Source organism: Apis dorsata, unplaced genomic scaffold (assembly GCF_000469605.1).
Source record: "Apis dorsata unplaced genomic scaffold, Apis dorsata 1.3 scaffold_4, whole genome shotgun sequence".
In the NCBI taxonomy this organism is placed as follows: domain Eukaryota; kingdom Metazoa; phylum Arthropoda; class Insecta; order Hymenoptera; family Apidae; genus Apis; species Apis dorsata.
In genome coordinates, this window is record NW_006263307.1 from 111350 (window position 1) to 123153 (window position 11804).

Sequence of the window (11804 nt, forward strand, 5' to 3'; positions counted from 1 at the left end):
AAATTTATTATATTTAGAAATTCTCAAAATGAAATTTTTTTAGAAATTATATTATTATATTATTTATATTAAATATTATAGAATATTTTAAAAAAAATTTACATGATTAACATAATTACGGAAGAAATTATAGTAAATAAAATATAACAATTTGAAATTTTCATTCTATAATATCATCGATATATTTTTTCATCTAGTAATTGTTACTATACAAAGTTTTAAGACTATATACTACATGACATTAAGAATAATATTTTTGTTGTCATTTGTGAGATATATCAAATTCATTATATGTATATGATTGCATTAGAATAAACGTATTTAAATGATTACAATTAATAAATATTTATACGAATATTGCTTATAAAAGGAAATTACATAATAAAGAATTGATTTAATCTTTTTTATTAATATATAAATGAATTTATTTAGGTCATAGCAAATATTTTTATAATGGCTAACAGTTTAGCAAAAGTTTTTGCAACTGAAGATTTTAATCCTGAAAAATGTAGGTAAATACTTATAAATTTTTGTTTATAAAACTTTAAAATTTGTTTATAAAACATAAAATGACATTTGTTTTGTTTATAGTTGTAAAAGAACTTAGCGCACAATGTGTTGGAGCAGATGAATTAAGACAACAAAGAGCTAAAATTCAAGAACTTGCAAATAATACTTCTGCACAATTAAAACGTAATGTTTATCAAAACTATATGCAATTTATAGAAACTGCCAAGGAAATTTCACATTTAGAAAGTGAAATGTACCAGTTATCTCAATTACTCAGTGAACAACGTTCATTGTTAAGTACATTAGGATCTACCAGAACTACTGGTGTTACTTTTGAAGATTTATCTGAATCCCAATTAGAAAATATTAATAATTCTACTACTAAAGAAGAAGAACAAAAACAAAAATTAATGCAATTACTTGAAAATGTAGAAGGTGCTATGGTAAGTTATTAAATTGTCATTTTTCTAGATTTGTAAATCAATAATAGTAAATGAAAAATATTCATAATAATAATTGTTCTTTAATTTCATAGAGTTTAGCAGAAATACCTGGTCGTATATGTTTACATGAAGGATCTTTGTTAGAATTAGATCCCTTAGAGGGGACTCCATTAAAAAGAGTTCATGCATATTTATTTACTGATATTCTAATGATTGCTTCTTGGTTAGCAAATGGAAATAGAAGAGGACCACCAAAATATAAAATGCAAGCTGTTTATAATCTTGAAAGTTTAGCAATTGTTAATGTCAGAGATCTTGGAACAGTAAAATTAGCATTCAAACTTTTAGCATTCTCTGATACTAGGGTATTTCAATGTGCAACTGCAACAAGTAAAGTTAGTATATTCAAAATAGATAATATTCATAAAAAATATTTTGAAAAAAATATAATTATGAAAAGATATAAATTATAATATATTTTTTAGAAAGAATGGTTAGATAAATGTGAACAAGCAAAAAGAATGAAATTGATTGAAGATAATCCAAATGAGACATCCGAAAATAATAAATGTTCAAAAGAAGAGAAAATAACGATGCCTTCTCGATCGATGTCACTCGATTCGAACACTCTCGGTATGAACGATAATTCAATAAAATTTATATAATTAAATTAAATTAAATTTCATTAATTTTCTTAGTTATTCTTTTATAGGTATAGATGATGAAGATACAGAATATCATGAACCACCACCAGAATGGATATTAGAAGTGGCAGAAGATTTAGATTCTTGCATAGCACAACGTCATTTTGAGGAAGCTTATAGTCTTTTAGAAAAAGCAAAAACTTATTTAAAAGATGTACAAATAACACCACTTTTATTAGAAATCCAGTTAAAGGTAAATGATAGAGGAAAATCATTAATTGAAGTTTTAACAAAAGAACTTGAATTAAGTGCAGAAGCGAAATCTTTGCAAGGTGGTGGTTTAAGAAGTGCACGTCGCGTAGTAAAACTATTGATACAATTAAATAGAAATGCTCAAGCCTGTCAATTATATTTGCGGCTATGTAGTGCTATGTTAAAAGCACGTTTAAAACGAGTTAAAAAAGAAGGAGCTATTGCACCTTATGTAAAGCAACTTAGTGCAATTGCTTTTAGTAATATCGTTGAAATCACAAAAGAATTCTTAAAACTTTTCCCACAGTCAACAAATTGTACATCTGGTAAGTTACAAATAAAAAAATCATGAATGAATGTTATGATTTGAAATCAAATCGTTTTTTTTAATTTTCTCCATTTTATATATATAATTAGGTTTGGTACTTTGGTGTAGTCAAGAAGTAAAATATTTAACGACACATTTAACTAAGCAACTTTTTATTCCACAAGTGTCTCTAAGCACTTTAGTAGAATGTATTGTTTGTGTTCGAAGTCACTGCGATCAGGTATGGTAATGATACGGCATTAATTTTTATTTTATATATATTATTATTAAAATAACAATTTTTTATAAATCGTAATAATATATTTTCAAAAAATATAATTTTGTATTATATATCTGTATTATACATTTTATCTTGTAGTTAATGCAATTAGGAATGGATTTTCGTTATCAATTGGATGGTCAACTCAGATCCCCATTAGCAAAAGCTATACAAGATACGGGTGAAAAATACATTGATACTGTGAAAGAATATATAGCAAAAGATACGTGGCGGCCAACTAATTTAGAAAGTTGCAAAAATGTTCAAAAATTTCTATTAGAATTTGATGATCTTGGAATAACTGTTCCATCATCTTATATAACAAATGATTGTTGGATTGCATTAACTGATAATACTTTAACTTTTTCAAAAATTTATGTAAGTCTACTAGAAGATTGTCTTAGCGTTGCTACACCTGAATTAATGGCAATAATAGATTCAGTTTTAATATCAGTTATGCGAATTCAAGTGCAACATATAATAGTATCACTTACAAATCCAAGATTAAAACAAGAGGTAATTAATTGCCTTTTTTTTTATATTATGTTTTTTTATGATCATATTTGAATAAATATTTATTTCTTTAATGTTTCTTTAGAAACAATTGGTGCATGATAATGCTTCATATATCCGAGATATTTTAATTATGCGGGGATTAGAATTGTATAAATCAACAACAAATCAAGTTTTTAAGAAATTGTTAGCTTTAAAAGAGCAAATTGTATTCGATTCGTCTCCAAGTAAACCAAAACCTGCTCCTAGGACTTCTGTACCTAAGTATTCTACCACAGAATATATTTAAAATTTATATTAAAATAAATATTTAAAACAAAATATAAATATACACATAGAAATATAGAAAACTGTTTGCAAAGGAAGTAATAGAATATTTCACAATGTGCTATTTGTATTATACTGTATATATATAAGTTAATTTGAATTTTTTAATAAATACATATATTGCATTTCAATATTTTTCTGTTTCTATCACAGGCATATAATATTAATACATACATAAAATAAGTAAGTTCATGTGTTATAATCAGTAAAATATGAATAATTTTGCATTTAAACATTTAATTTTATGTCATATCATTAATCTGAAATATTTACAAGTTAGAAATTAAATAAGTTAAATATTTTACATAATTTTGAACATTATTTATTTTATTTTGTACTTTCATCTTGATGATTTGACTCCTTGATACTCATTTCCAATTTTCTTTTCTTAGCTCGTATATCTGCTAATGTTTGTTCTATACTTCTTTGATCTTTTTTATTTTCACTAGGAACTAGAATAAATTTTAATTAATAACTAAATATATTTAACAGATATATATATATATATCTAATAACATAATTGTTTATTTACCACAACCATAACTACTATTAGCTTCTGTTTTTCTAGCTGCTTCTAGAGCAGCTTCCTTTCCAATTAAATGTTGATATTTATCTTTATAATAACTATTTGGTACAAAATTATCTTTTCGTTTTTTGGGTTTAGTAGCAGCCTCCTCCTCTTCTTTGGCTCGCCTTTCTCTCTCCTCTATTAATCTTTTTGCTATTTCTTCGTTCCATTCTTCTCCTCTACGAAGTGCATTTAACTGATCTTCAGATGGAGCATGTTCTCTTTTAAAAATCACAATATGACGATCAATGCCTTCTTCACCAAATGAATATGCCCATATATTTGCTACTTCAGCAACATCATGTCTATAATATAATAAAACATCAAGATATTGTATTATTGATAACTGAAATAATTGTTTTTTTTATATACATTATACTCCTATAAATTTGATCCATTGGTGGAAATTTGTATTCCTTTGCATTGTCATCTTGAAGAAATTTATTAATTTTTTCTTCTACCTGAATCAACATAAAAGAAATAATACACATATAACCTCATTTAATAGAAATTAAGATATAGATGCAAAATTTAAACCTTTTCTCGGAAAATTTTTAATCTTTCAGCTTCTGCTTTTTGATGTTTCTGATACTCTTCTTTTTGCTCTATGTAATAAAAATTATTTTATAAATATCAAAATAATTAATTGATCAATTATAATATAGGTTAATTATTTTAACTAACTTTTCATTAAAGCCTTTTGTCTGTCACTAATTGTAGGAGGTTTATCCATTGAATTAAGAATAGATCCTAGTAAATCCATGATTTTTATATATAATAAACTGAAATAAATTTGCATATACGAAATGAAAAAATTTCGGAAACAAATTTTTCCTTATTAGTTTTATCAGACGCAACAGCACGATAATACTTAGCAAATTCTCAATGTATTAACCAATGACAATTGATTTCATACAAATATACTATTGGCTTAATGCTCATTAACAAAAACAAAAAAGATATGATATACATTAATTTAATGATAATATTTATTAAATAAAAATAAAATCAAAAAAGATTGAAAATAAATTAGATATATTTATTATAATAAATATACATATTCAATTATATGTAGAATTTAATAAAAAGTTAATAATTCAATGTTAACTTTTCTTTTAATATAAGTTTTCTCTTTGAATGTAAATAATGATTAATTTAAATTAATTTTAATATGAATTATAATTTTGAAATTTCTAGATAATGAAGATATAAATGTTACTCTGATTTAAAATATGATCAATTACATATATATATATATATAAAATGAAAAATATGCAAAAAAATATTTGGTATAATTAGATTTATCAAAATATAAAAAATAATTAAAAAAATTGACATTGTCCTAATGTAAGGATCAAGATACTGCCTATAGTTAGGAGAAGACAAAGGTATCTACCCGTAATTGGTACTCTGAAGAGTTTGGCGCACATTTTCAATGACGATGTATACAAAAGTATAGTATCGAGGTCTTCACCCGGAGTGCTTTGATATACGAATGGTCTAATTCGTACCTCGTGTCCGATACTTTGAATCATAGAACAAGCAGCAGTTAAACGAGCTGCCTATTAAAAAAACAAAAGAAGTTCAAATATTTTTTCTTTATTTTGAATTTTCGAAATTTTCGAATAATATCAAGTATTTCAATATTTATTTTGATCGTATTTTTTATAGATAAACATACCTGAATAAAGGGAGCTATTGATATTAAAATCCAAAGAATTACATTTATTATACCAATCCAAGTGACATGATTATTTCGCATATCGCTATTATCATACTGAAACAACCAAACAATACTAGTGGCTGCCCATGATAAATTTACAATTGTATAAATACATACTGCTAATCCTAATTCATCATTGAAATATTTTAATAATTTTTTAAATTCACTAATTTCCTGTAAAGTAAATGCAGACCTGAATTGTATTCTTCTTTTTCTTATTCTTCTCTTTATTTTTAATTTTTTAATTTTAATTTATTTTTTTTTATTAATTATAAACTAAAATAATTATTTATAAAGGTAGATATACAAACCCTCATCCAATCAATAGGAGATAAAGTATGATAAAGTAATTTTCCACGAAGGAAATATAAATGTGCTAGTAAAAGTTGCCCTTGCAAACAATAGCTTGTAATAATTGTTCCTTGAACCATATCATGCCATAATGTACAGACAATTAAAAGTATCTTCAGTATTATTTTTACTTGATTTGGACTACCCATAAAATAAATTTGGAAGAAATATAAATAATTTTAATAATATGAAAATAATTACTTTGAAATGAAATGTTTCAAAATATGAAATTAAATGTAGTTTAAAAATGAAAAAAATAAAATAAATTTTAATTATTATATTTTATATTAAGCAAAAATTTTATGTAGAAAATTACCTGTATTCTAACCATTGAAATATAATGTTTTCTTGGGCTATTAAGACATTTACTGTAATTAATGCCATAATTATCCATACAAGACTCAATGCTATAAATAACCACAATATCCATACAAGTTTTCTCTGATTTCCACGATTTGCAGGATTAGATGATAAAAGAAATGCTCTTTCCATTAAATTTTGTAATTGTTCATTTTCTTTAATTCGAAATAGATATATAGTATATAAGTATGCAATTAAATGTAAAATACTGGGAACTAGATAACTAAATATAATATTTCCATAGCAAATAACTTTTTCTGAATGTTGCTTATTGATGGATGTCATTTGAAATTTCAAAGGCATTGTTTTATAACAAAAGCCTCGATCTCTTCTGAAAAATTAATTACTTAAATACTTAATAAAAATCGTATTAAAAATACTATATTAGATATTATTACCTAAAACATGCCATATATTGTAAAATATATCCAATGCACATAAATATTGTGACCTGCAAAGTATGAAGATTTGCAAAAATACAATAACAAGAGCATCGTTGTGAATCATCACTACTCATTGGTTTTAAACCCATTATTCCTAATAATGTTAAATATGGTTTTAATATTTTGTGTTTACAATAATGAAGTACTGCAGATGTGTTTAATATTTCAAAATTTGGCATTTCTGTGATTTCACCAACCTATCAAGAGATAAAAATTATAATTTATATACATATTTATATATTTATATTTATATATATTTACATACTAAAGTGAGAAGTATTAAATCTTACTTCTGTACTTTGCATTTGTAAATCTGATAATCCAGATGGTGTAGATTCTTGCACTGTTTCTTCATGATTTTGTTGAGGAGGATCTTTTCCATTCTTTGATTCATTATGTGAACTTGCCTGTAAAGAATAACAATTAGAATATAATTAAAACACAAAATAATTTTGTTATTTTAATATATTTAATATATTTGCGATTTTAATATATTTGATTTTACAATATTAGAAAATTATTAAATCATTTATAATTATTAGAAAAAAAAAGTTTAAAATAACAACATAATTATATTTTTTTTAAATGTAGATTTTATAATCTATTAAAATTTGAAATAAAATAAATAATTAAATTATAGATAAATTTAGAGAATTAACGATTTAAATGTAAATGTAGACAAATTAAAACAAACTTAAACAATACTTATTATATAATAAATTATAATAAATAAAAATAATCATTTTTCTCTTTAAACAAATATAAATTAATTTAAACTCTTTAAACAAATTAAGTGTTAATTTTATAAATTAAAATTTAATAATACATACGATAAAATCGGGATATCATATTATATTTATCATATTATGTGATAATCTATATATGTAATTAATAAAAAAAAAGAATTAAATTAAATATAATATAAAACTTACTAATGTCATTTTTCTTGACAAACGGATACGATACTTTTGAACTTGAAAAGAAAACATTTGTATCACTATTTCGTATGATTCACCCTAATGTAAGAATTTCATTATATCACTCTTTTGAGATGACACTTCACCTCTGTCAAGATATCTACATACATCGCGTCAAAATAAATTATTTTATTCAATCTATAACTAACTTCTAGTACAGGATGACACTAAGGAATATAAGAATTGTTCTTCAAAATAACAATGATAATAACATAAAGATATTTTTATTTAAAAAAAAATAATTATTTAATATTTAATAAAATAATTACAATAAATATTAACGTTTCATCCTTTTCAAAATTCCTGCTGGTCTTAATAGATGTTTATATCCTTCTCCATGCCTCTCCACATGTAACTTTCTTCGTCTTGTTTGTTTATTCTATAAATAAACACAGATATAAGAATAGATATATATATATGTTTTCAAAGTATATATACATGTATATATACCTTTTCACTAATAAAAGTTATTTCTCTGTTTCCACGAGAAGCAGAAATTTTAATATCATCATTTTCATGATTTTTCAATCTTTCTCCTAAAGTAGTCCTAAAAAAAAAATAATAATAACAATGATAAAAAAAATTTAGAAGTTTATATTAGATATTTAGATATTAGATATATATTAGATTATATTATATTACTTATTTATTTTTAATTACATATATACATATATATAACAAATAATAAATATACATACTTGTTTTGCTTTTTTGCTATAGGCTTTGCATCTTTGAATTCTACATTCTCTTTAATTTCATAAAGTTGAGGTTCATTCTCAACATATTCATCATTATTTTCTTGTAATCGTTTTTCATTCTTCTTTATCAATCGATATTGATTTTTCACTTCTTTAACCCATAATTTTTCATCTTCTGAACTACTATCATCATGGATAAAACTTTCATCTGAACTATTATCTAAAAATATAAATTTTGTTATTAAATTAATTAAATATTATTTCTATTTCATTTAAATCAGTTTTCTAATATTTAATCTAGATTTCATATCTATCAAAGTTGCTAATATTGTTTCAAGTGAAAATTAAATGATTTCAAATAGTATATATTTAATATAATTTTATATTAAACATAGAGAATATATAAAGATTGTTTTTTCAAATAATATCATATAATTTCTTATATTAATCGATATGCAAATATAGATTATAGTTCTTTAAAATAAAATAAAAAATATTGTTCTCTAATAAAAAAGAATTAATCATTATTCTTTGAAATTATTCTATTCTATTCTCTCTATTTAAAATATTTTTAGTATTATTCAACAATCTTGTAGATTTTCAAAAATAAATAACTTAAATTTAAAAAACGGAACAATAATAATATGTAATATATTCATATAACCATAGTGTTCGTTTTCCACATCATCAATTTCTATTCTTTCTTCTATTTCTTTTTCAACTTCTTTGGCCTTTAGCTTCTTTGCTTTACTCTTACTGAGTTGTGAAATGACAGGATTTAATAATAAATATTCTTCTGAAGTTTTGTCTACTTGAAAATCTGGATTAGTAAACAATTCTTTGAAACGTTCATCTGTTAGAAGATTAGAAGAACTTTTTCTTTTTTTTTTCTCATTTGTTTCATTATCCATTAATTTTAATGCAAGTTCTTTATTTACAATTGGTATTTTTTGAATCTATAAATAATATAATATATTATATTTAATATAAATATATATTAAAAACATCACAAATTATATATAATTTGTGATGTTTTTAATTACAATTATATATATAGTAATAAAGCATTCAATACCTGTACTCTACTACTGCAAGTTTCTTCTATTTTTTGTTGTATTTTCTTCTTTTTATATTGTTCAAATTCAAATGGTTTCATTACATCTCTTGCTTTTCTATATAATCGCATATCTATAAAATAACCATGCATATAAGCTCTAAGAAGATTGGTGCCTTTTAAATGTGAAAGACCTAATTCATCCAAATCTTTCTCAGTTATAAATTTATAATCATCATAAATTATTTCATAATTTAATTCTTCTAGTTCTTCTGTAAGATTATCCAGAAAACTACACCATGAGGGAGCTGGACCAAGAGTTGGAACATAAAATGTTTGTATTTTTGTATGTTCATTAGCAATTAAAAGCATTCCTGTATTTGGTATAACACACATATCATTAAAATCATGTTGTGCTTCTATAGATGTATATAATTTACCCTAAAATAATATTTTCATATTTAAAAATAAATACTATTGTTATGTATTGTTTTCTTTATCACATATTAAATCACAAATTTTATTTACACTATTTTTTTCCCACATTTTTACTATGGAACTATCCATAGAATAAACTATATCCATTTTCTTATGGAATTCAATATTTTTAATAGGTAAACCATACATATGATCTTTTACTAAAAATGGTTTGTTTGAACGAATGTCATATAATAATACTTGTCCAGTTGATGTGCCCACTCCAAATGTTAAACTTCCTTGAAATTTTAAACTAGTAATTGCAGGAATTTTTTCTAATCTAAATAATAATAGAATAAAAATTTTGTTATTATAAAACAAATATTGTTATAAAAACTATATTTAAAAATACTATAAAATTATTGATATAATGTATATCTTACTTATTATCTTGATTAATGCAATGCAAAGCACAATCCAAAATACCAACTTTATTTCTAGCACGAGGATCCCATGCTTCTATTGTTCCATCTTCTGTTCCAATAACAAGAAGATGATGTATAGGATTTATTTCACATTTATTTAATGATGATGCCTCTGTTAAAAAAGATTGTAAAAATTGTCCTCTTTCAAGATTTATTCTGTAAATTTCGTTACTGTAACATATACATATTGCAAATTAATGAAATATATTTTCAATAATTACAATTTTAATTAAAAATTATAACTCAAAATATTATGCACCAAACCTATCTCCCACAACAAAAATATCACAAGATGGATAATGATATTTCATATCTCTTCCAAAACGAGGTACTCTAAGTATGTAATATTTTCCATGAGCAACATGAAATTGAATGCTTCTATCGCAACATAGAAATATTAACTAAAAATAAAAAAATAATTAAATATTATATTTCTTTATGAAAATATAATATATAATATATATATATAATGTAAATACATACTTTACTATAATCATCTGATAATATTTCAAAAGCAATAGCTTCAGAATCAAAACATCTTTCAAACTTTAAAGATAGATTCTTTACATCAAAGCACTTAACACGTGGTTTATATATACCTGTTGCTAAAATATATTGCCCATCATTTGTAACTTTGATAGAAGTACTAACACCAGGCATATCAAAATCTTGAATAAGTTCAATTCGACGTCGTATATCTATTATAATATTATGATTATATGTATAATTATATTTTATCATATTATCATATTTATTACATTTAATAAATTATTTATAATATATTTATATATTATTTATTATATTTGATAAAATATTTATGAAACTTACCAATATTTTTCTTTAATAAAGCACGTCTTTTTCGTTCAGATAACCACTGAAAAAAATTAAATGATGAAATGATGGAAATTAATATGTAGTTATACGATGATATATTTAAAAGAATGAAAATAAAAAGATTTACCTCTGGAAGAGATTTCCCAGCACTTAAGTTATATATTTTTACATTGTTTGGACAAGATACTTGCATTTTGAAAAGAGATTTAATAGCTAAAATCTATCAAATTTATTATTCATAATTAAAATTAATTAATTATGTTTAAAATTAATTAAAAATTAAATAAGCAAAACACGTGTATAATGTTTTTTACAAAGCAAAACTGTATATGCATATATTAAGTATACATGATATATATATATGTATCATGAACCTATGTATATATATTTTTAAAGAAAGATGTCGCTATAATGTTCTTTGTTCTGTATAAAATAAAAAAATGATTAAACAGAATGGTAAAGAACGAATGAATATTATTAATAAATTAAATAATAGTCATTTTGATTATTGTTTTAATTGAAAAGTATTAATTTCAATATAAAAAAAATTAAAAATATGTTAAATTAACATTTGAAATAGATATATATATATATATATATATATATATATATATATAT

At 22.9% G+C, this 11804-nt stretch overlaps 2 protein-coding genes across 2 annotated transcripts; one reads left to right on the forward strand and one right to left on the reverse strand.

Moving 5' to 3' along the window:
* Positions 1–453: 453 nt before the first annotated feature.
* LOC102675977 (exocyst complex component 8) lies at positions 454–3242 on the forward strand. The gene is made up of 8 exons (XM_006607198.2): positions 454–508; positions 592–953; positions 1046–1348; positions 1439–1586; positions 1666–2175; positions 2267–2397; positions 2536–2952; positions 3035–3242. Exons 1-8 carry the CDS (start codon positions 454–456, stop codon positions 3236–3238), a joined length of 2130 nt encoding a protein of 709 aa, XP_006607261.1. The 3' UTR covers positions 3239–3242.
* A 254-nt stretch (positions 3243–3496) lies between these two features.
* LOC102678423 (nucleolar protein 10) lies at positions 3497–11537 on the reverse strand. The gene is made up of 20 exons (XM_006607221.2): positions 11314–11537; positions 11181–11226; positions 10836–11050; positions 10617–10753; positions 10311–10523; positions 9979–10207; positions 9472–9891; positions 9061–9352; positions 8397–8616; positions 8149–8245; positions 7012–7128; positions 6677–6918; positions 6235–6609; positions 5879–6059; positions 5526–5741; positions 5241–5406; positions 4382–4449; positions 4217–4305; positions 3809–4149; positions 3497–3728 (listed from the first exon to the last, which is right to left on the reverse strand). The coding sequence occupies exons 1-20, from the start codon at positions 11377–11379 to the stop codon at positions 3604–3606; spliced, it is 3855 nt and encodes a 1284-aa protein (XP_006607284.1). The 5' UTR covers positions 11380–11537; the 3' UTR covers positions 3497–3603.
* Positions 11538–11804: the final 267 nt, after the last annotated feature.